Genomic DNA, 25,019 nt, shown 5'->3' on the forward strand with positions numbered 1-25,019 from the left:
TGCTGCCGGCTTGCTCACATTAGGGCTCCCAAACTTTCAAAAATAAACTATTTCTATACCTACCAGTCTTATACCATTGAGACGGGAGACTCCCATATATACATAAATAAATAAAAATGACATCTCCCGAACTGGTCCCAGGCAGGCTGCTGGCTTGGTTTGGAGGAGTACGGACCCACCAGTGGATTTATTTGGTCTGTTCTGTGTCTCTAACTCTCCTTTCCTCCTTCAGGTTTTTTCTTTTGCCTGTTGTCTACTTTTGATTTTCCTTCCTGGTTTATCTTATTTATTCCTCCATAGAGGAGAGCAAGGGAGAGGGATTCATTTGAAAAGTCTGGTTAAATGAGTGGGAGTCCAAATACTCTTTATAGTCATGCAAGCTGGTGGGGAATTGAGTGCCGGAATATTGAGGTCTATGCTGAACGGTGACTGCGAAGAGCAGCCCTTACAGGTCCTATTCGGAGGGGAGAGAAAGGGTTGGGGACACCCATTTGCCCAGAATTCCATCCCACTCTCAAGTCACAAGCCCAAGCCTTCAAAGAAGGCTTCAACCAGTTGATATCTGGGTTGTATATGCGTGTTTTGGGTTCAGTTCAGCCATGGCAGCATCTATATTTGGATTTTCCATTAGCTTCTAGCAGGCTGCGCATTCCCATGTCTAGTTCTGCTTCAGCAAGATCTGCATCGGAGGTCTGGTCCTGCTCGCTCTGGCAGAATGCACATTTTTTTGCCTGCTATTTTTTTTTTTTTTCATTTTAGTCTTTTTTGGGGGCCGTTCTAGAAGCAGCTGGGCACAAATTACTTTCATTCCAATATCATTATTTTCATGCCACAGGCTTCCAGCTCGCTGGAGCTGCACTGAGGAGAGCGGGGGGGGGCGGGCAGCAATGACATTTCCCTTCGCTACAGAAAATAAGCAAATTCCCAGAACCAGCAGCTTTCCAGAAAGATCCTGTCCCTCTGATGTAACCCCAAACACCAGCTGCTTTTCCGGCACTGCGGTGCCGGGCGCTGAATCCACCTGGGAGACTCCGGCCGGACACGAGGAAGAAAATTTCACAGTGAGGGTGGTGAGACCCTGGCCCAGGTTGCCCAGAGAGGTGGTTGGAGAAGATCGTGGAGTCCAAGCGTTCCCCAGCCCCGGCACTGCCCCGTGTCCCTGAGAACCTCATCTCCGTCTGCTCAACCCCTCCAGGGATGGTGACTCCAGCACTGCCCTGGGCAGCCTGTTATTGCCCATTTATCGAGCAAATATGCACCGGATCCACCGGAGAAGCGGCCGCAGAGCAGGGGCTGCTCGCCCCGAGCTCAGAGGGACCACCAGCATCCTTCGTCCTGCGTGAGCTGCGATTGCTGCCGGCCCCGAGTCGCACAGGTCGGGCTCTTTCCTGCCTCGTGCTTTTGCTCTATAAAGCTCCGCTTGTCAGCAGCGACCCGGCCGTGTCTCCGCGCATTTCCAGTACGCTCGGGGAGCCCTTCAGGAACGTCAGTTTGCGTTTGCGCCTGAGCCTGTTAACCTTGACCCCCCCGGCCTGAGCTCGGACTATTGCATCAGGCGCAGACAACCTGCAAATGCTCCGCGGCGATTCAGGATGGCTCGGGAGGTTATTCAAGGCAGGTGTTTCAGCTCCAAAATGAATACATGCAGCTAAGTCCTCCGCATTTTTCTCTCGAGTGTGTGCGCGAGTGTATTTCAAGAGCTAGAGAGATACATTAGGACACAAATAGGAGTTCAGCAGCAACACATTTTGAGAGGATGCCTGGTTTGGCTATTAAAAACGAACAGACTCAAGCACTGTGCATTTTCCAATTACGTTTATTTGTTTTCCGCAGCCCACTGACACAGCTGGATCTGGCAATGGAGCAGATTCTTTTTTTTCCCTTAAAGTGTCTATGTGACATCAAGTCAAGGATAACACTGTAGTCAAAAGGCATTTAGAGAGGGCAGCAGCAGCAGAAGCGATGAGAGGTGTTGGGAGGAGGCTGCAGAGCAGGGCGGGGAGAACCTTCCCTCCCGAGACGGGGCGCAGATACGCGCATCATCTTTTTGGTTCTCTGTACCGGACAAACACAGCACCATGCAACACAATCCGCAGCTGGAAATGGGTGGAGAGCGGGATATCTAGCGATTGCAGTCTGCGTTTTCAGAAGCGATGTTCCCGGGAAGCGCAGCTGCCTGAGCCGGGGAGCGGTCGGACGGTGAACCGGGCTGAGCGGCTGGGACACAAGCTCCCGAGTGGCATTTGCTTGCTGGAGGGGACCACAATTCTCAGGATGCATCTACCGGGACAGACCTCTCCCTCGGAGCCAGATCCGCTCTGCTGCATTTCAAATGGAGTTCGAGCATCTAAAACACTGCGTAAAGAGCCACCTATCTGTTTTCTTTGCAGGAGATGGACTGCCGTGGTGTCTCGATACGTTAAGGTTCCTTCCCAGGATGCTTCCCCTCCCAGCGACTTGCTGTCCAGCCAAGCCGAAGGCAGCGCCACCTCGAACATTGTTTCTCTTCTAAAGGAAGATTAGAACACCTTCTCCTGATCGCACTCCGCTGACAGCAATTCCACCCCCTGCTCCAAGCCCCCACACAGCCATGGGGACAGGAGGGTGACACACACCAGTCACAGACCTTCCAGCACCTGAATGCTCCTCCGCCCAGTGGTTCCCTCACCCCAAGCAATCCGCACAGCAGCAACCAAGCCAGAAGTCTCCACGGCGGGGGGACAACTCGTGCACCCCGGTTTGCAGCCGGGACCTTTGCTCAGCCCTAGAGACCGAGGGAAAGGCTTTGGAAAGGCGGGCTGGCTCCTGCAGCCAGCACCGTGCCCTCGTCTCAGCCAGTTACTGTACAAAATGGACAACACGCACACGTTATTTACAGCCCGTTTTTTTTTTCACATGACGGAGCAGCTCTTGGCTCGGTCTTTCCTGATCTCTGTGTCGTTCAGCAAGTCCGTCCTGCCGGGCATCTGTGATGCCCGCTTCAGTCCCCGCTTGGAGTTGCTGCGCTTCAAGTTCTTGTGCACCCTGTTGACCGAGGCGAGCGTGGTCACGTGAAACACGTCCCGCACGCTGTTCTCCGAGACCTTGGAGGAGCACTCTGCGTACGCCACCGCCCCGATCTGCCGCGCCAGCGCGCTGCCCTGCGGTCCGGAGAGAGCGGGAGGGAAAGGGGAGAAAATTAGGAGAGCAGCGGTTTGCAAGAGCATCCTTTCACGTCACCGTCAGCCCCGTCTATCAGAGCACCGTGGCACAGCTCGGCCACAATATCTGCTCCTCACCTCTGTAAATGAAGTGCAAACGTCTGTGAGAGCACCAGACCTAAGGGTGGCCTCCCGAGCTACTGCGTGATGGACCCTGAATCGCTTGCACTTACTAATGTGGCGTCACCCCTGCAGCTGAGGGCCTGGACAACCCCTCCCATCATCTGGGACCTGTTCTGTATAACCATGAGCCAAGATCAAACCGGCTTCAGAGCGAGACCGGCTGAGATTCGTTGTACCGGCGGGTCCTACAGAAAAGTCCCCACTTCGCGTCCCTGAGCCCCACGGACACAGCTGCTCAAACGCACCTGCTCGTGCGTCACGGGGATGAGGCGCTGCTTGGAAAGCTCCCGGAGCGTGTTTAAGTCCGTCCGCATGTCCAGCTTGCAGCCAACCAGGACGATCTTCGCGTTGGGGCAGAACTCCTGCGTTTCCCCTTGCCACTGCGGAGCAAACAACAGGGAGAAGGTGCTCATGTGTACGAGACACTTCGAGATGCCCAGCGGCACCTCCGCGTCAAGGTAATTTGGGCAGCAGGCGGCCTGAGAAAGGGTGAAGGTTGGAACAACAAGGGCTATCACAGGGTGTCAGCTCCTCGCTCCCAGCTCCTTTCCAACCAGGCCAAGAGCCTTCAGACATGGAGGGAAGGACAGGAGAATTGTGCCACTATTTCCTACCGGAGAGCATCATACAGCCGAACACCTCCATAGCATCATAGAATCATTGTGGTTGGAAAAGCCCCTCAAGATCGTCGAGTCCAACCGTTAACCCAACCCTGGCACTGCCCCATGTCCTGAGAACCTCACACGGGGCTCTCTGGTCTATGGAGAGAGGTGGGACCCTCTTCTCCCATCACCGGCACCTCGGGGAGCCTGAGATTTGCTGCGCTATCAAGACTTGTCAGAGCAAAAGCACCACCCCACAAAAACCTGCTTTGTCCGAAACGAAGAGCTGCTTGTTCGCATTCGCTCGGATGGCTCCTTCCCTTCAACCGTACATGCTGTACAGGCAGCCCAGGCATCAGAAGGGCAGCAATAATAAAGATTTCCTCTGCCGAATTAGCATTTTTGCCTGAGGCTTGGATAGGGAGGGTTATTTTCCTTATTTGCCTGCTGTCAAAAGCTAAAACCCGTTTCAACTTCATGGTGTCTTAAGAATTTTCCTCACCTCTGTAGGCTGCAAGCCTGCACCAAAGGAAACAAGGCATCTACTCAGAGGCACTTAAGAAATCCCCTGTGATTTAGGGTTTATTTTAAGTCACCATATCAAAAAAACATTCCCTAACAGTACTCACAGCATCTGCAAGGCTGCACAGAGAACGCCGTGCACTGAGCAGCGCGGTCTCACTTCAAGAGTGTGCGGAGAGAAATAAATAAATCCCAGCCCCATCTAATTATTGATGGTTTTGCATCCCATTAAGGTACAACCGATTTGCTTGCATTATTATTCTGCTGACACCCAAGCTGAGCAGGGAATTCTTTCAGTCCACGTGAAACCCGCCTCCCTCCACCCGGCACGTTTGGATCTGCCTCGGAAACAGACACTGAGCCATTGACCACGTTCTCTGAAGGGTCTTTGTCCCCTCACCAGGACACTTCTGAGACACAGACCCACTTCTCAGCCCTCCCAGCAGCTGAGTAAGAGGCACTTGCTTCAGCACAACATTTGGCAAGATGTGGAGAGGCCAAGAGGGCAGTCGGCACAATGGGACTTGTTCAGACAGTGGCCGGTCCTGCCCCGGCAGCCTGGGGCTCACTGGGGAGAACAGCGACAGGAATCACTGTTCTGCAGTGGCTTTTCACGCCTCAGTGTCTCAGAGAGCTTCACAAACGAGGTGTCAGCCAAGACTCGCCGCTGGGAGAGGCTGCAGCTGGCAGTGAGCTCTGCAGCTTTGCTGCACAGCGGGGAGAGCACAACCATCCCCATCTGAGCACCACCATCCTCACCTGAGCACAACCATCCCCATCTGAGCACCACCATCCTCACCTGAGCACAACCATCCCTATCTGAGCACCACCATCCTCACCTGAGCACAGCCATCCCCATCTGAGCATGACCATCCCCATCTGAGCACGACCATCCCCATCTGAGCACGACCATCCTCACCTGAGCATGACCATCCTCACCTGGGCACCACCATCCCCATCTGAGCACCACCATCCTCACCTGGGCAGCACCATCCTCATCTGAGCACAAGCATCCCCATCTGAGCACGACCATCCTCACCTGAGCACGACCATCCTCACCTGAGCATGACCATCCCCATCTGAGCACAACCATCCTCACCTGGGCAGCACCATCCTCATCTGAGCACAAGCATCCCCATCTGAGCACGACCATCCTCACCTGAGCACGACCATCCTCACCTGAGCATGACCATCCCCATCTGAGCACCACCATCCTCACCTGGGCGCCACCATCCCCATCTGAGCACCACCATCCTCACCTGGGCAGCACCATCCTCATCTGAGCACAACCATCCCCATCTGAGCACAACCATCCTCACCTGAGCACAACCATCCCCATCTGAGCACGACCATCCTCACCTGAGCATGACCATCCTCACCTGAGCACACAAACTCCAGCCAAGGCTTGGCCACAGGGCCAGAGCTTTGAGCCCCAAGGGACCAGGGACCCCAGGGCAGCTCAGAGGACCCGTCTCGCCCATCGGGCACTCACCTTCTTGAGCACACTGTCCAGGGTCTCCGGGCGGCTGATGTCAAAGCAGATGAGCACAGCGTCCGAGTCCGGGTAGGCCAAGGGACGGACGTTATCGTAATACGCCGAGCCTGCAGAGAGGAGCGGGAGGAGACCAGTGAGCAGAAAGTCTCACCCCACCGACTGTTCCATCGCCAAATGGGAAGGCTGGGACCCCCCAGCCCTCTCCTTAATTCCAGTAAGAACCGGAGACATCACCACACGACACAAACCGCTCCATTCAGAGATAAAGGATGTCAACCCAAGCTTTTGACCAACACCATTAGGTTCAGCAGTTTGCTTTGCAGAGGATTTGGTTCCTTTTGTTTCGACGCAGAAGCCAGAGGTTTTGTCCTTGTGCTCTTACATTGCAGCGTGGAAATAAATGCAAGTTTTGCATCCCTCTCCCTCCCTAATAGGCATCTGGCAAGAGGCGGTGGGGCTGTGCTGGCTCGTGGCAGAGGAGGGAGCTCGGAAGGGCTGTGATACCACAGAGCAGCACATTCCTCTATATATCCCATTATTTGTCATGCAGTTAATGGTGGAAAGGTGTGGCTGAGACAAGCCAAGGAATGCTGCTGCTATTTTTTATGCTCTCTTGCTATCTCTATGCGGAGAGTTTCCTCACATAGATTGTAAGATTTCAAGACAGGTATGAAAAAAAAAAAAAAAAGCATTGCCTTTTGCTCTGGATTTGTGCTGGGAAAAGTCAGACGGATTCTTTTGGGTACATAAGAGATGTGACAGGATTTGGCGAACAAGCTCTAAACTGGAGGGGATGATTCTGCATTCTGCAGGGTTTCTCAATGAGCAGGCAGAGAGCCCAGCCCAAATTCTGCACAGCTTCTGCCGCACACACACATGCACGCACACACACACCTTCTAAGCAAATTTCGGGCATTAAACTCATTGTCCCATGATGGTTTTTTATTTGAGGTGCATTCTGTGTGCGATTGTAGATGCCTCAGTAAACAGTAATGGAGCAATCAGCTCATTGCTACTTAAAACCACCGTTTCGGTTTTATATTTGGCTTTACAATGGCTTAAACTTCCTGGAGGGATGAGAAGCAGATGTTTATTTATGAAGAGGGGAAGCAGAGACACCAGAGCCCTTGTTGAATTTGCCTTCTCCGAAAGAAGGATCGGCCACCCCGAGGCCAAGGAAACCGGACGCGTTTCCTGCCCTGGCCCCTCGGGACACCCGGACCCGGCGCTTTCCCACCCGGGAGGAGGGTGGAGGACACAGCCAGGGTGTCGGGTGGCTCCTCGATGAAGTTCAGCACCTGATGAATTATGGATGACAGCGGCTTATGTTTCCGGGAGGATGGGAATCTGCCTGGGATGAGCGCGAGAGGAGAACTGGCTGATTCTCCGCTGGGGCTCTGGTCTGCATGGGGGCTCACGAGTGATGTGAAGCAGGGAGGGGACGCAGACCCCCCAGCACAGCTCTGCACACCAAGTGCTTTGCAAACACCCCAGATCCCTCTGCAAGACTCATCCAGGAGAGCAGACACGGCCATGACCGCTTCTTCCTCAGCCCAGAGCCCACCCGGGCTGAGACGTGTCCCCAAATGCTCCGGACACCAGTCACCCACCCTCCTCTTGACACCAGCTCACAGGCCCCCCGGGATTCGATGTGCATTTGGATTTGCAGCAAAATCATCTCTGGGTATCTCCAGCTCGTACAGACAGCAAAGGCACCTGCACCCCCGGCTCCCATCAGTGAGACAGGTCACAGCCCAGGTCTCTGTCCCTGCAAAATCACCGGGAAGAGACGCAGTTGGGATCCAGCACAGACCCTGATCTCTGCAGAGCTCCGCTCTTCCTAGAGGGAAAGTCACGTTCCCTGCATGGAAAGGAGCCATTCCCCGCGGTGCCTTGGCCAGCGCTGGGGACAGGGGACACAGGCTGGCACACAAGAGAGCCAGGGCCACCCTGTGTCCCAGGCATGGAGATTTCTGACCTCGCTTCGGGCTTAAAAGCTGCTCCAGTTCACGGCTGGCAGAGCTGGTGCCACTGAACCGCTCCCCACCACGTTCTGGCAGCCCAGCGAGGTGACCCAGTGCCTGCTGAGGACGAGGCCACGTTTGAAGGCAGCACCGAGCTTGCTGAGCTCCCCTTTGAACTGAGTTTTGAGCCTTGTGCCTGGTGGGGATTTCACAGAATCACAGAACCCCGGGGTGGTTGGGGTTGCAGGGACCCCTGTAGATCCCCAGCCCAGCCCTGCTCACGCAGGGGCACCAGAGCAGATCACACAGGGTCACGTCCAGGTGGGTTTGATGTCTCCAGAGTTTCCTGGATGGGATGTGAGGTCCAGCACTGATCTGCATGTTTGGATTTGCCGGGTCCTTTCTCCCAGCCGTGCCCGCTCCCCCATGCACATAAGGGCACGTCCTTCCAGACAAGGGCCCCCCCGCACACACCAGAGGAAATCGTTCCCACACGCATCCTCTCCCTGCAGCTCCTCAGCTTTACATAAACACTGCAGATAAATCTGCCCCCTCCCAGCCCAGGAATGCTCCTTTTGTAGAGGTGGTTTTGGCTCCATTCAGCACAGACATTGCCACAGCGAACTGTATCATAGCAACCTGCTGCTCCCTTCCGCAGCCAGCCAGCATCTCCGGGAGAGCTGCAGCCCCTCCATCCCGCAGAACCACCATCATCCCCACTGAACCACCATTGTCCCCACTACAGTGCCAGGGATGGGGCTGTCACCCCCTGGGACCACAGGAGCAAAGTGCCCCGTGCTGGCAGGAGGAGGCGAGGTAAGGGATGCGCTAGGTCAGGATCCTCATTTTCTTAACAACATCAAAATTGCCTTCATATTCATTAACTTTCTGCTCCAACTCCAAAGCGCAGGAGCAGCCCCTGGCACCTTCGCTGTGAGTTCAGCTCACCAGCTGCTCTGGCAGCGGGCAGAATCACAGCATAGTTTGGGTTGAAGGGACCTTCCCAGCTCATCCATTCCCACCCCTGCCATGAGCAGGGACATCTGCACCAGCTCCGGTTGCTCAGAGCCCCGTCCGGCCTGGCCTGGGATGTCTCCAGGGATGGTTCAGCCACCACCTCTCTGGGCACCAGCCAGCGCAGCAGCTTCTGTCCCCACCCCTGGAGGGCGATGGAGCTGATGGTCAGCACTGCCCCACAGGGCAGGAGAGCTCCCAACTTAGGTAACCTCCAGCTTTCTTTGGAGATGTCTCTACTGAATGCGGAAATTCTGTTTGGGGGATTACTCTTTCCAGCTCTTACTTTCTCATTGAGTACAAGAAGTAAAGAAAAATCCCAAACACAAAAAGCCTCAGTTCCCTCAACTCTAGGTCCTCAGTTTTATTGATTCTGAGCACTCAGCACCTCTCAGCTACTCCAGGAATACACCCTGGAGACCCCAAGTCTGGCACTTCCAAACACATCCACCCCCAAGGCTTGTGTGTCTGCAGACCCAGCCTTCCCTCGCTGCCTGAGTCATTCTCCGCTTGGCACCCAGGTTTGCAAGAAACAGGACCTATGTGCAGCTGTTCACGATTAAAGAGAAAATGGGAGCAAGCCAAAAACCAGCTTAAAAATAAAATCCACGTGGTTGTGTCTGAAATACTGGGGTGGATACAGCCCTGAGTAGCTCCTCTCATCACTTGGCAGCCCCCCCATGGCACCGTGACTCAGAGATGCCACTCTGGGGCAAGGGACTGAAATGTGCTGTTTCATCTACACCAACTTAAGTGTTAATCTTCATTTGTTCCTTATTAGCTGTTCTGAGAGATAATGAGCCTCCTCGCACGGGCACCCTCCATCCAACAATAGCACATTACAAACCAGGAAAGCAAATCTGCATGCAGGGCCACGATCTGCTCTGCAAGGGGCTCCTGCAGCCCCAGCCAGCTCTGGCTTGAAACACAGACCAGCACTGCCAAGACCTAAATTTTTCAGCATCGCGCTTGTCTCGCAGGGCTCGCTGTAAACTCTCCCCGTAGACCCAGCAACGCTGCGGCACATGCTGCTTTCTGCAGGGACAGCCAAGAACATCCTTCATGGAATGACGCAGAAATTCATCCCGGCTTTCTAGAGCGCTGCAGCGACAAGAAGAGCTTCGGGTTCCCTCCCTGCACAGCGGTGCCGGACAAAAAGTGGCCTTTGGAGACTACAGAGGGTGTTTTCTTTGCTAGACACATCCCACCATCGGTTCAGCTGGAGGACAAACCTATCAAAGCAGGACCAAGGTGCAGCTGTCTCAGCATCCTCTCCCCATGCACGGCAAGAACCTGGTACCAGGATCAGACACATGGACACTGTCCCCTCTGCTGCTGCGGGTCCAAATCACCCTTCACCGAGCTTCGCCCACCCTCCAGCACTTCCCAAAGTGGGGGCTCAAACCCTGCAGAGCTGCTGTGCACCAGCACACCCTTCCTGAGCTTAACCAGACCTTTCTGGAGCTGAATTCACAGCTCCAAGTGGCTTTTTGTTGCAGAGAAATTTATCTGAGTGACTGCCCTGTGTGCAGAGGGACGGTTCTGATGCTCTTAGTCATATGGTTTAGTTTTAGGTTGCCCTGCAAGGAGCAGGGAGTTGGACTTGATGATCCTTATGGGTCCCTTCCAACTCGTGATATTCTCCGATTCTATGAGCCCCCTTCTTGCCTCCCTAAGCTGGGCAGGGGTCCCTCTGAGCAGGGATCTGGTGTGGGAGGAGGATGCTCATCTTCAATCACCACAAGCTTTCCCCGCACGAGTGCTCCAGACCTGGTTAATATTACATGAGGTGCCAGTGAATGTAATGGCTTTCATGATTAGTTGTTCCTCTGCCAGGGCAGACGATGATGAAGGTGTTAATAATAATAATAATATATTTTATTTATATCGCACCTTTGAGATTGAAAATGAAATCTCAGTCCAATTCACAGACGTGCTGCTCCTGGATTGGACTGCGGTGATGCAGAGAGCTGGGGATGAGGACTGAATAAGGTGGGTGCCCCCCACCCCTGCCCCAAATCCCAGAGCCCCAGCTCCAGGGTGAGGCTTTGAACAGGTTCTGCCAATGCAGGCAGCTATTTGCATGAAAAAGGCAGAAATTCCCTGTTACAGCCCGGCTATTGTCTGCTCCCAGGGCCCAGCAAGGGGAAAGGATAAAAATGCTGGATTGAAAACCTGGCCCTGAATGAAAAGGCAGAAGTGGCAGCTGTCCCAGACACCCCGGTACAGAGGCCAGGCCTGTCCCCATGGTGAGCCCGCAAAAATCTCAGCTGGTTTTCTGAGCCATCCAGGACGCTCCAGAGCTGCCATTTCCTCTGCAGATGCACCCAGAGGGCACCGAGTCACCCTCAAATATTTCCCACTGCTAGGAAAAAAAAGGGGAAATCAGCTCAGGGACACAATGGCAGAGGAATTCAGCCTCGGGGAACATGAAGAGCAGCAGTTAAACAGCCTCAAAGGTCATGCCCAGTCCCTTTATCCTACCGGGGACAGACTAGGAAGGAAATTTTTCTTCACACATGCTCCAGCATCAGTGTCCTGGGCTTTCCGAGGGTGCATCCTGCTCACACAACCCCCAAGACGTTTCTCAATAGCAACAGCTTGGTGTGTCTGGCATAGGACAGACCAGAATATGCAAATGCTCTCCTCGTTCCCTGTATCATTAGTGCTGATGGGCTCTATAAACGGGAGACGGGGGAATTCGGTATTGCACCCTCCCAGAGCTGCGCATCAGGGAGACGATGATCTGAACCATCAGGGGTTCAGAGACCAACTTCATCCTCCCCGTGTGAAATCAGACCCTCTCTCCTGAAAGAGAATCAGAGGATTTTTGTTTATTTGTTTGAAAATTGATAAACTGCAGCAATATTCATCGGGAAAGTGCATGACCAAAACAACAGCTAATCAGCTCGGACAATTAACCTCTGCTCCCTAATTCTTACGATGCACGTACAAAAATGAGTAAATTACTAACCAGCCCAGCTGGCATACCTTCCGGACGGACACGTTGAGGATGGAGGGAATGGTCTCTGCACGGGCTGAGGTGGCATTTCTGGGCCCCACTCCAGGTCTTATTACTGGAAACCTGTCCCTCGGGAGGAGGTTGTTCTGCTGGATTTACCAGCAGAAGAATCCCCGGCTCAGCAGGCACAGGGCACTTCGGTCTCACCCAGATCCCGTGCCCCGTCTCACATTTGCAGCTCACGGAGGAGCTTGCTCAGATGCAAACCCCACTCTGGCAATTGGGGAGCAGCTCTGGAAGCTCCTTGTCAACGTCCCTGCTGACATCCCTGGGGGAGCATCACCCCATGGCTGGGATGGGAGGGCTGGAGCCCAAGTAGCTTCTCCCAAGGATGCTGGAAATCACGCCTGTGGCAGCTGACAAGGGAGACAAATGGGAGGCAGAAGTCCCTTCCTGGCACTCTCGCCATGTCACAAGGGCAGCTGGCATTGCCACAACCTGCCCGTCATCCTTTCTACGGGCTACAACAAGGACTAGGAGTGGCAACGGATTCCCCTCCGGCTCTGGGGAACACGTCCGAGGGCTGAACGAGCACAATTAGCATTATGCAATGTTGCACATTTCAGGTTTGCTGTGCATAAGCAGCAGATCCCTCCCTGCCTGCTCGGCTACCAGATAAGGTTTCTCCCCACAGGGAAGGCTGGGCCTGTACGCTTGTGAAGTTTAATTGAGTGGAGATTTTAATCTTCAGAAGCTGGGGCAAAAGAGAAGCTGCAGCCATGTCCTCACCGCCCGCACAGAGCCCGGGGCACACGCCAACCGGTTCCTTCAGAGCTCTTGCTCCCACAAAACCTCCCACCGTCCCCACCAGCCATCCCAAGGCACGGTAGCGCTGTTTGGTGGGGTGACAGGACACTCCTGGCCCCACACTGGGTGGTGTCTGTCAGAAAGGCGTTGCAGGCAGCGGATGGGGCAGGACTGTCCCACTCCAAAGAGCTTCTGCAGATTTATTGATGCAACTGCCTCAATAATCAGCTTCCACTTGCCCTAAACATGTGCCAAAGTGGCATCAGGAGGTGCCCTGGATGCCATAGAGCAGCCAGACTGACAGAGGAATGCGAAGAGCAGAGCGCTGCTGTCCTTGTCCCCAGGAGAGAGTAGATCACCCCCGTGCTCCAGAAAAGGGGTGTGCATCGCAGCCGGGGACAAACCCACTCCACGGAAAGCCCTGTCCTGCCTACAAGGTCACAGCAGCTACGGCATCATTCCTGCTCAGCATCCCTCGGGACATCCTGCAGATCCATCGAGGAGAGAGGACAGGCGCTGCCACAGGACATGCTGCCCTTGCTGCGGGACGAGTGACCTCCATCCCCAAGCCACACAGCATCGCAGCAACCCCACGCCATGCCAGACCATCCTCCAGGGCTGTCACGTCACGGCATGTCACGGCATGTCACCTCCATCCTCCAATCGCTCCAGCATAAGCATCTCTGCTGCTGTTTCTGCTGCAACTCCTGAAACTTCTGTCTGACTGGTTGCTGACCTGCCTGAGAATGTGACCCAGCTGCGCATATTTTTAGGCTTAACTACGTATTTGTGCTGAGGCAGAACACAAGTATGCTGGTTTCAGGCTCCCAGCCTCAACAGAGAGCATGGGAGGAGCTATTTTGGTCTGGAAAGGGCAGCTCCACGGGGTTTTTTTGCTGCCTCAAAGTGCAAGTGGCATTGAACTCTTCCCAAGACAGAACTTGCACTTTGGAAGGGGCGGCCATGGCAATCCCGGAGCCGCACGCTGGGAATCCGGGCACAGCCGGGCTCAGCATCCATGGAGATGCTGTGGTTAAACTCGGCCCCTTTCAGCTCTCTAATCTCATCAACATTCCTCGGTGGTTCCCCTGAAGAAGGATCAGTTATCGCAGCCTGGAGGTTCCCACACAGGCCGTACCAAGGCAGACTGTTTGCTGAGTACAGGCTAAGAGGGAGGCGGAGGGGGATTCGCAACTCACAATGTTATTCTTGTCTTGAAAGCACATCTGCTTCAGAGAGAGAAGCCCCAGCAAAGGAACATCAGCCGCGCAACTCCCCGGTTGTGCACGGCAGCACAGAGGGGTGCAAAGATACGTTGGGGTCAGTTTTGGGCCCCTCACGCCAAGAAAGCCCTTGAGGTGCTGGAGCGAGTTGAGAGAAGGGAACGGAGCTGGTGAGGGGCTGGAGCACAAGGGTGATGGGAGCGGCTGAGGGAGCTGGGGGTTCAGCTGGAGAACAGGAGCTGAGGGGAGACCTTCTGATCTCTGACCTGCCTGAAAGGAGCTGGGAGCCGGGGGGGGTCGGGCTCTGCTCCCCAGGAACAAGCGCCAGGAGCAGAGGAAACGGCCTCAAGTTGCGCCAGGGGAGGCTGAGGTTGGATCTGGGGAACAATTTCTTCCCCAAAGGGCTGTGGGGCATTGGAACAGGCTGCCCAGGGCAGTGCTGGAGTCACCATCCCTGGAGGGGTTGGACAGACCGGAGATCTGCTGAGCATCACAGCGGCTCCGCTCCGGTGAGACCTCCCAGACCCACAGAGAGCCCCTGATCCCACGGGGAACGCAGCCACCACATTGCTGGGGAAAACCTCCCTGCCCGGTGCACACCCCGTGGTACCTGTGCTCCCTTTCACGCCTCTGAACCACGGAAATGAAACTCGCCTACTCTTTGCAAAGTGATCGCAAACCCATCCGCCCTTCCTGCCCTTGGCCGCGAGGATGAAAGCTCTTCCCGAGGGGTCTGGGAGGCACCCAGCCCTTTGGGAACAGCATTCCCAAGCCAGCAGGCATCTCGTCGAACAGGAGTTTCCCCCTTGCCACAAGATACCGGCGCCACGCAGAGGAGTTTGTGTCTGTGCCGAGCGCGTTTGGCCAACAGGCAGCAGAGAAAGAATTTGCCGGAATGGGAGCACGAAGGGCAGAAAAGCACCGTGTCCCTGGTAGGTAGATCTAAGGCACTTCGGGCAGTGTGGAGTCCTTGCACTTGCCCTGAGCAGCACAGATTTCATCCTCGTGCAGGACTCTCCGTGCTGGAAACTCACCCGAGTCACCCTCCAGCCTCAGAGAAACTAATCAATGGACAACGGGTTAAAAGCCATTTAAAGGCAATCTGAGGTCCCAGTACAACATCCCAGTTTGTACAGAGATTATCCAGGATTTCTGAGCAGCCAGGTAGGCTGTGACTGTGCTGGGTCGCAATAAAGGGAGTTTTCCAGGGAAACTGCTCTTACCCCAACATCCTTTGCTGGGTGATGCTCAGCTGCACAGCTTCCAGACTCTCGGACCACTTTCACAACTAACTACTGGCTGGGAATAAAAAATAAAATTTTTTAAAAAAAATCAATAGTCAGCTCCTCCGTCCAGGTTTCTTCTGATTTCAGGAGGAGACCTTCAGTTCCAACTACTTATCTAAGAGATGGCGAGTGCTTAAAATATAAAGGGTGACCTTGACAGGAGGAGGGGAGCAGTTTCCCAGCACCTCCTTTCCCACTCTTGCTGGGATGGAATTTATCATGAACAATAAACTCCTGCATGCGAAGCTGCTTAAAAGAGACAGGAGGTAGCGCAGAGACACGAGAAAGTGCACCCCAGTGCCTGTCATTCTGCAATTAGCCACTCTCAACCCCTTCAGCTCAGCTGGTTCAATTCACTATTGTGCCAAACTTCTTTTTACCAAAGCTCCTATTTACAAGTGTCTCCGAAGGGTAGTGGAAATTCAACAGCAGCTTGCAGTCTACAGCTAAAAAATATCAGTTTGATTACTAAGGAAAATTGCTGTGTATTGCTTTGTAGGGTTGTTTGTTGAAGAACTTGCTCCTGTGTATTTCAAATCAAAGCTGCAACAGAAGGCAGTTTATCTGGAAAACTATCTAGCGAACTCTATCTACAACACAGCTGTTAAAAAGGTCTTACATTTTCCATAAGGAGAAGGGACAAAGAATCAAAGTCCATTTCCTCTTGGTTATAGAGATAAACATTAGACAAATGTATCTTTTGTTGAAAAGAGTAAAAATGAATGTGTAACAGCATCAGATGCAGGTATCAGACAGATATACACAGCTTTAAAGACTTTTTATCGTGTCCTTTTAGCATTTGTAAGATTAAAGCTAAACATTCTGGAGAATTCCTAAAAAGCAGACAATGTATCAAACATGCTTCTGCATCCTCAAAAGGTGAAGTTTTTCATGTCAAATTCAGATGCTCAGAGCAAAGCTGCTCAGTGCCTAATAAAGATTCCCCACCCAAACCCTTTTCACAGGCTGCAGAAGTCCAGGATTTAGAAACCCCTCCAGCCAGAGGGTGATGGAGCTCCAGAACAGCCTCAAACATATTTTCTGTTAGAGCTAGTCCAAGACTCGGTAAAGCCACTACTCTAGGCTGATTTTACAGCTGTAAGTTGATAGATGTAAAATTACAGCACGGAATTTGAGTGTACAAGAGCAAAGAAAATCCTAGCTCACATTTTAATTTACTATTGCCCTTGGACACTGAGAGGACTTCATTTGTCATAAGGACTCCAGAAATTATGGGGAAAGAGCATCAGCAAGCCTGTGATGTATGTACAGTGACAGAGCACAGTGTTCAGCTGCACCCCGTGTACACAGCAGTCCAAAAAGGTTGTCAGAGGTAAATTAAAAGGTGCATATGACCTTTGCTGGATGCTAATATTTTTATTAGCTCTCACTTGCAATTCACACCTCCATGGACAGACAGCATGAAGTTTGGGAAGGGTCTTGGTGTGCTGGGGACAGCTGCACCTACAGCTTCATGCAGAATCACGACTGAGGACACCAAGAGGCAAAACCAAACCAAAAAAGAAAACCACACAAAACCCAAACCAAGCAACCCCAGAGGCTCTGTCGCAGAGTGATGAAAGGACAGCGCGTTCCCACAGCGCATTCCTCTCCAAGGTGAGGTCTCTCTTCTCAAGCTGCACCTCACCTCTTCCCCGTTCCTCCTGGGCCTCACCTCGCACCCCACAACTGGTTCTGTCGTTACTGGGCTGTGTTCCTGCACGGGCACGGATGGAGACGCTCGAACGCCAATGCAGCACCGAAAGGCAGCGTGGGGCTGCACCTGGAGACCGCGCAGGCTGGGGGGACCAGACCACACCAAACAGGATGGTGGGGGACCAGACCGCACCGAACAGGTTGCAGGGGGACAAGAGGGGACCGAACAGGATGGGGGGGACCAAAAGGAACCAGACTGCACCGAACAGGCTGGGGGGGACCAAAGGGGACCCGACAGCATCGCACAGGCTGCAGGAGAGGGGACCCGATCGTACCGCACAGGCTTGGGGGCACCGGGAGGGATCCGACCGCGCAGCGCGGCGGCAGCCGGCATCCCCCCGGCGGCAGCCGGCATCCCCCCGGCGCGGCGGCGGGGGCTGCCCGGGACCCGGCCGGGGAGCTCGCAAGCCGCTGGATGGCGGGGGGGCCGCTGCTCCAGCCCCAACCCGGCCCGGAGGAGAACCCCGACCGGAGAAACGAGCCCCGGCCCCGCCGCACCCCCCCGCACAGTCCCCGCCTCGGGTTCACCTGAGGTGTCCCACATGTTGAGCTCGGTGCGCTGCTTGTCGATCTCGAAGCTGGCCGTGTAGTTCTCGAAAACGGTGGGCACGTAGCTCTAGAGGGGGGAACGGAGGGGAGAGGTGAGCCCAGCCCGGCCGAGCCGAGCCGAGCCCAGCCGAGCCGCCCCCGCCCGCCGCCCCCGCCGCACCTCGGGGTAGCAGTCCTTGGCGAAGACGTGGAGCAGCGCCGTCTTGCCGCACTGCGTGTCCCCCACCACCACGATCTTGCAGCGAGCCAGGTGTCCCTCCATGATGCGGGGCCGCGCCGGCCGCGCCGCCGCTTTACCGGGCCGGCCCCGGCCTGGCCGCGCCCCCGGCCCCGACGGCACCAACCAGGCGCGGAGCGGAGCCGGCGCTGGGCAGGGCCGAGCAGCTACGGCCGCCCCCGGCCGCGGCCCCGGGAGCCGCCCCCTCGGGGCGTCCCCACCGGCGGTTTGTCGCGACATCCCCGGGCACGGTGTGAGGTTCCGGAGCGGGGCTTCTCCCGGGACCCGGCACGGTCGCCCCCGGCCCGGCACCTCCCGCCGCATCACGGGAGGAGGGTTCGGCGCGGAGCCCCGGGGCGACCGGAGCCCTTCTGCCTTCTGACAGCGGTACCGAGGGCTCGGCTCCCGGGCGGCGGGAGCGGCAACAGCCCGCAGCGGCTGCCGGTCCCTGCCCGGTTCCCTGCGCGTTCCCACCGGGGCGTTCCAGCCCTGGCACCGCTAAAGGAGCGGGACTTGTTCCCATGAGGAATTTGGCAGAAATGGGAATGCCCAGCATTTTAGCCAGCTCTACGTGTTTTAAGAATCCCGTATCTCCAACGTATGTGACTATATATAAGGAATAAATTGTTGGCCCTGAGGGTGGTGAGAGCCTGGCCCAGGTTGGCCAGAGAGGTGGTGGCTGAACCATCCCTGGAGACATCCCAGGCCAGGCTGGACGGGGCTCTGAGCAACCTGAGCTGGTGCAGATGTCCCTGCTCGTGGCAGGGGGGGCACTGGGGGAGCTGGGAAGGTCCTTCAACCCAAACCATCCTGTGATTCTATATTATATCAGCGAGGGCAGGAGCCCCATCTTTTGTACAGGCTGCACCACCCCAGGCCTGGCTGCACAGGGCAGCTATTTCTATTTTCCATTCTTCCCCAAGTACAGACAGTGCATCTATAAATGACAGGCAGTGATTTTAATTAGCAGAATTATTGAAAAATGGAAGTCTCCCTTACTACTAATATTTTGCTGGCCATACTGCAGAAAGATTTACCGTAATGGCAAACTTGCATCTGTCAGAGACAAGCTGTCTGTCACAGAATGCAGTAAAAATAGAGACAATGAAGACAAAGCAAGTCTGAAGGAATGGAAGTTAAAATGTTTTGGCAGTGAAACTGGATTTATTAATGGACTGAGGGGGCAGATTGTTTTTGCTGAAATCACAGGCATTTTGCATATATAAATATTGGTGCTGTGCATGAAGCTGGGATGAGTAAAGAACAGAGAGATGGTGCAGGGCACGGTGCCATGCAGGTGCCCAGGGGGTTTGAGCACTGCTTTGCTTTCTGCTGGGCCTGCCAGCCGAGTGCCGGCTGGGACATGGCAGCACTTCGGATCACGGGCTGCCTGCTCATGGGACACACACAGGTCCCGTGTCTCGGGATGCAGCCTCAGGACAGGGGCCAAATGCAGAGCAGGGCTGCAGGTGTGTCCGTAATGCATTCAGCTGGTCAAACCAGAGTTCAGGTCTCACCTCTTTTTATCATCACACACCAGGCAAGACTGCAGAGCGGAGGGGATGAGGCCGTCCTGGAATTACAAGCACAGCAGCGTAGCTCATGTCCTCACCTGCTCTGACTCCTGCATTATCTGGGCCAGGAAACTGTTGTCAGCCAATTCCTCGTCTTGTAGCTTTGTGACTGTGTTGCTGCAGCATCTCGATGCCTCCCAGCCTTGCCTTAAGCGATGTGATGAGTAACTGTCACATGCTCCTTTCCTTGCACCCTCCCCAGGGAAAGGAGCTTGTGCAGCACCGTGTCATGTTTTGTAAGCCCTGTAGGGGTGTTTTTGGCCTTCCGATATGTGTGCACATTGCTCAGCTTTTATGTGGAGGAACAGAAAGAAAAGTTCATTGTCCTTTCGACTGCAGGTAGAGTGCTGGGTGGCCATAGGTGTCACCTGGAGCAAGATGCTCCCCTGGCCAACATCTTTCTTCTGAAAGCTTTGCACTGTATTTCTCGATAAGAATTAGTTTTTTGCTTCCAGCCAACAAGATTATTGTGACCCTACCTCAGAGGAGCTTTTTGTAGTGAATTCTCAAGCCCTTCGCAAACCCACCAGCCGCATTTACCTCCCCCCAGGGAGGGAAAGCAGCAGCAGAAAGTGCCTTTTGCTCAGAGCCACTTGGGGCACTGTCACCGCTGAGCCTTCTGTCCCATTTGGTGCAATGCACCTTTTGGCAGGCAACACTTGCAAAATACGTTCGGCAACCTACAGGCACGGTGTAAATTTTCCGAGTAGGATGCAGAGGGGGAGATGCTGTGACTGTCACCACGTCTGGTGAGGCGACAGATGGCTCCCACACATTTGCTCCTGAAAATGCTTCCCCTGTGGCTGGCTCCTCCCTGGCTGATCCGCGCTCTCAGGGATTTTAATTGCTATTATGAATGAGCTTGATTGTGTTATATTTATTTGTTGTACAAGGAAACTACGAGACATCCTCAGGACCTGTATTAATGTGCTGGGAGAAAACAACATTTACCAAAGGACCCGCAGCCTGAAATCTGGAGCCTGTGACGTCTTGTTCTTGTGCCTGCACAAAGTGTCACCGTCTGGTCCTCTACAGCCAGTCACAGGCTCTGGGCTTAATTTTAGACATGATAAAGCAGGTGAACGTAACGAGTGAGGAATCTCCTGTACTCTGTTGTATGACCATGACCCCTGCATGTACCTAATAAGAGGTGCATGAGTGTCACCCCCAGGGACGCAGAGCTCATGCCCATCACATTTTTATGATGCATTCATTGTTAACTTCATACGTATCTTTTCTGTGCCATTCGGTTCGGTGTGCAACATCTTATTTCCACTCATAAGCCTTCAAACTGGAACAGAAATGAGAGACGTGCTTTAATTTCTCATCAGATCTAGTCTTAAGTATCTGTTTGGACCTGTCAAATACGTGAGAGAGCTAGAAACTTGCCAGGCAAAACCGCAGAGTATTTCTAACTGTTAATGCTCAGCAGTTAAATCACTCAGAGGCAAATGGTGTGTTATTTGATGGTTTCCTCTGTAAGATGAAGAGGTGCAGGAGCAGTAGAGTTTGAACACATACAGCAAAAAGATACAAATCAACAGCAATTAGGAAGGTTAAAAGAAAGCAAAAAAAATCCCAGCTAAATCCTCTTTCATGTGTCCAGCCTGTTTACATTCTGTGCTAGAATAACAGTGCTCTGCCTCGCTGCTGGCATTAATGAAGTTGCACCTCTGGGTGAGCAATTTAATTTATCTCAGCAAGCCAAAGCTCATTATAACAGTCCATAAATGGTATCAGATGAAAGCAGCATCCTTCAGCAATCTCAAGGATTAAAGCAAAGAGGCATTCGACTGACAAGGCTTCTGCTGGAAAACCTGCAGTTGCAGCACGTGTGTTCCAGGCTGAGGAGGCACAATCCCTCAATTATTGCTGCGGATTTCTGTCGAGAAATTGATCTGGAACCTCTGGAGGTGAGGGGTTTGCAGCACCGCAGGCACGAAGAGGGTCGGGGTGAGAGGAGGGAAGTCGCTGATTCTCTTTATTCCGTCCCTTTGTGTATGGAAAACTCCTGCCACACACATCCCCTCCCGTGCCGGGTCCAGAAATGCAGCTGCCACGGCTGCGCTGGCCTTGCCCTCCCTTTGCTCTGGGTGGAGGCGATGCGGCACAGACACGGTTGTCCCCATCGTGCCCTTTCTGCCACCGCCAGCACGTGTCCGGCACACAGCACCGGCTGTTGCGGGGATGGAGTGAACCCATCTGGACACTCCCTGGCACGGGTGCTGGGTGGAAACGGTTTCTGCAGCAGCAGAGTTTTCAGTGGTGCAGAGAAAACCTCCTCCCGTTGCTGCCATCCCTCGAAAGCCACAACGAGCACACAGAGGGGAAGTTTGTGTGTTTTCAGTGAGGTGAGACACGCCGAACCAAATAATCACCTCGTAATGGGTGCGCAGCATGTGGATGTGCTAAGCCTGTAATTTGGGGACTATAACTGTCAGTAAATTATTGATGCTGCGGTGGAGGGTTGAAAGTCAGGAGAAGGCTTCTCCTTTCCCAGGGTTTCTCCAAGGACTGCGGCAGAGAAAGCCTCTGGAGGAGGACACGGTGGGATGCTGTTCTGTGCACACCTGGAACGCAGCCCCGCACCGGCCGTGCCACCTGGTTGTGCTGCAATTCCTCAGCCTCTGCTTGCTCAGGTTTGTGCAGGGGAAGATGCTGGAGCAGCCCCAGCCCAGCTAAGGCAACGTTCTTTGTGGTAATGAGCCTCTGCTGGGAGGATTTCTTCAGTCTGCTGTCACCATGAGGAGTGAACCGACGTTCACTGAGCTTCAGTTCCCACTTGACAGTCGCCTCCATTGTCTCTGTGATCAAAACAGCCGCGCGGGGAACTGTGGCTGTGAGTGGCAGGTACGTCTGAGGGGTTGTGTCAGATCTTTTCCACCCGCTGCTCTGCCCGTCAAATCTCAATGTAATTTGCTGTGATACCGGCACGGTGTCATCCAGGAAAGCACAGCGTCTCTGGTACGTGTGATGCAGCTGGGAGCTCTCGTCTGGGTCTTTGTGCATCCTGACACTCGGAAAAAAAAAAAAAAAAGGAAATAACAGGCAGAGGCAGGAGGAATCTCTCTCTTGAGCTCCTGACAAACCCAGATAGATGGGTCGAGGTCAATCCTTGCTGTAGTTCCAGGATGACAAAATATACAGACCTGAAAACATCCCTGTGGGCCACACAGCCCCTTCTTTACAACAACCTGAAAGGAGCTGGGAGCCAGGGGGGGTCGGGCTCTGCTCCCCAGGAACAAGCGCCAGGACCAGAGGAAACGGCCTCAAGTTGCGCCAGGGGAGGTTGAGGTTGGATCTGGGGGACAATTTCTTCCCCAAAGGGCTGTGGGGCATTGGAACAGGCTGCCCAGGGCAGTGCTGGAGTCACCGTCCCTGGAGGGGTTGGACAGACGGACATGAGGTTCTCAGGGACACGGGGCAGTGCCAGGGGTGGGGAACGGTTGGACTCGGTGATCTGGAGGGACTTTTCCAACCAAAATGGTTCTGTGATCCTCTGATTCCAGAGCAAACCTCAGCCCCGAGCGGGGTCTCAGGTCTCCGGCAGCCTCACTGCGTCCATCCTGAGCCAGCCCTGGGGCCAAGGCCGCACTCCCGCAGGCCGCCGATTGCTGCAAACGGCTGCCAGGCTTCCTTATCTCCTGCCATTCGTTGTTCCGGTGTCCTTGAGAGCAGAGCAGAGGGACTGTTAGAGCCCTGTGTGAAAATAAAGGGAGGTGGAACAAAGAGCCAGGCAGGGCTGGCACTGCTCCCGCTGCGGGCACGGCCTCCCGTCGGGGAGCAGCAGGAGCCTGCGGAAAAGCAGGAGGCAGGAGCTCAGGGTGAGGCGCAGGGCTGTTGGAAAACTGAGCATCTGCGAGAGAGATAACGAGAGCAGTTTCCTCGGTGGCCTGTGCCTACCTCTGGCTGCAAAGCACAACGCGGGGCCGTTCCAAAGGTCCCAGTGCCTCGGCTGCGTGCTCCTGTGCAGCAAAAGCCCCAGCAGCCGTTAAGCAGAACTGTCCCTCTTAAATACAGTGGAAAAAACTACCCCAGCAGAACAAAATCTGAACCGCATAAAGTAAGATTCACAGGGGAAACGCCACTAAAGTGGACGCATAAGGAAAGATTGACTCGGGAGCACAAAAGAGACAAAGGCAGCAAGAACCGCCTGCCCGATCAAACAGACCTGCCACTATGCAAAAATAACCCCATCTAATCTGCTTCAGGGCTGCACACGGCTGGAGCAGGCTAGCAGAAGAGGAGTCTGGCTCCCAAAACCTTCATCTACCACTCTCTGAGCCTTTGGGAATCACCCGCTTATCTCAGGTCTCCGTAGGGGCTCCCTCCTGGCCAGCACGTTTCATCCATCGCTGTGAAAATAAACCACTGGAAGGACAAACGGTAGGAAAGCCCCTAGGAAGAGTACTAGGAGACAGAGGATTGTGCTTTGACCGCTTCTTCCTAATTTGGGGCATGGGAGATGCCCGGACACCAGGAAGGGCTGTGTGTGTTTCTCAGAGCTAAGCAACAGCAAACAAAGATGTGAAGTAGCTGTGTAAGCCAGGCTGCGGTCCCGTCGTGCGACTGGACACGAGCCTCTTCCTTGTTCCCACTCCAGCCATCCAAACACCCATAAATATGCCAGACCGCAGCGCCAGATGATGTGCAGCCCGCTCCAGGCCTCTCTGCCCTCCTGGCCGCTTTCCTGCCTTTGTGCTCCGCTTCCTGAGCAGCCCCAGCCCGCTCGGCTCACTCAGCCCCAGGGCCAGCCCAGCTCTGCAGGACAAGGCCATATTCATGCGAAACTCCCGCTGGCCTCGGTCAGCAGACTTGCATTGGCGTAAGGAGCGGGCTTGCTGTCGCAAACAAAGCCCTTGGAAACGCTGGGCTTTGCTAATCCGCCTCCCATCAAACGCTGGCAGCAGCGAATTGGGAATTCTGGAGTGACACAGAAGCTCCCCCAGTACACATTTTGATTATGCTTCAGGTGGTCTTGGCTTTCTTTTTGGGGATGGATGTTTTTCTTTTACAAGGCGTCTTTCACGCGTCCGTTTGTGCGGTCACCCTGCAATGGCTGCGGGTTATTAGGGACAAGGATGCGTTCATCAAGCAGCAGACAAGCGAGGCGGGGATCCGACTGCCTCTTCGCACCCGAAACTGCACTGAATCAACAGTCTTGATGGCAAGTGTGATCCAGGGGAGCTGGACACAGATTCGAGTGGTGAATGCATGAGAGGGCTGCTGTCTGCTGGCAGATGCTTCATGCTCAGAAAAAGAGGCTGAATCCATCAATCTGTCCACGCATCCTGCCTTATTTATTTGTCTTTAGTTACAGGACTAGAGCTCTACTCCTCCCTCTTGTCTGGGAGCCAGTCTGTGCCTCATCTCTGCTGCACGCAGCCATTTCAGGGCTGGGAGCAGAGAGATGTTTATTAAACCTCCCTGTGAGCAACATCAGTTACTCCCAATAAATTGTAGAAGTAACTCAGTGAGATGACACTCCAAGCAAAACAGCCATTTCAAACATGTCTCCAGAAAAGATGCGGGCAGTTTGTTTGCTTGAAAGGAATCATTTAGCAAAAGAAAATTAAAAAAAAAATAAAGGAAAGAAAAGAAAAAACAACCCGTGGAGGAAAAGATGCTACGTGCAGGACGGGGAACCGAGGGCTCCTCAAAGCTGCATCCGCAGTGCAGATGCTGAGGGCTGCGGATGAAGGACCTCCCGTTAATTAACGCCCGGGAGCTCCCGTTAATTAACGCCCAGGCCCCGGCGAAGGGTA

At 54.2% G+C, this 25,019-nt stretch overlaps 1 protein-coding gene across 1 annotated transcript; it reads right to left on the minus strand.

The window, feature by feature from the left end:
- Nucleotides 1-1,820: 1,820 nt before the first annotated feature.
- On the minus strand, nucleotides 1,821-17,733 carry RND2 (Rho family GTPase 2). The gene is made up of 5 exons (XM_065651119.1): nucleotides 17,624-17,733; nucleotides 17,443-17,530; nucleotides 5,940-6,049; nucleotides 3,569-3,703; nucleotides 1,821-3,140 (listed from the first exon to the last, which is right to left on the minus strand). The coding sequence occupies exons 1-5, from the start codon at nucleotides 17,723-17,725 to the stop codon at nucleotides 2,892-2,894; spliced, it is 684 nt and encodes a 227-aa protein (XP_065507191.1). The 5' UTR covers nucleotides 17,726-17,733; the 3' UTR covers nucleotides 1,821-2,891.
- Nucleotides 17,734-25,019: the final 7,286 nt, after the last annotated feature.

This window comes from Caloenas nicobarica, chromosome 24 (assembly GCF_036013445.1).
Source record: "Caloenas nicobarica isolate bCalNic1 chromosome 24, bCalNic1.hap1, whole genome shotgun sequence".
NCBI classification, from domain to species: Eukaryota; Metazoa; Chordata; class Aves; order Columbiformes; family Columbidae; genus Caloenas; species Caloenas nicobarica.

Bases quoted from the DNA above. Each gene is read 5' to 3' on its own strand.
- RND2 (XM_065651119.1), bottom strand. From the start codon at position 17,725: ATGGAGGGACACCTGGCTCGCTGCAAGATCGTGGTGGTGGGGGACACG. The intron at 6,050-17,442 runs GTGAACCCGAGG...TCCTCTCTGCAG, and splicing joins CAACATGTGGGACACCTCAG to GCTCGGCGTATTACGATAAC. The intron at 3,141-3,568 runs GTGCGTTTGAGC...TCCGGACCGCAG, and splicing joins TCCCCGTGACGCACGAGCAG to GGCAGCGCGCTGGCGCGGCA.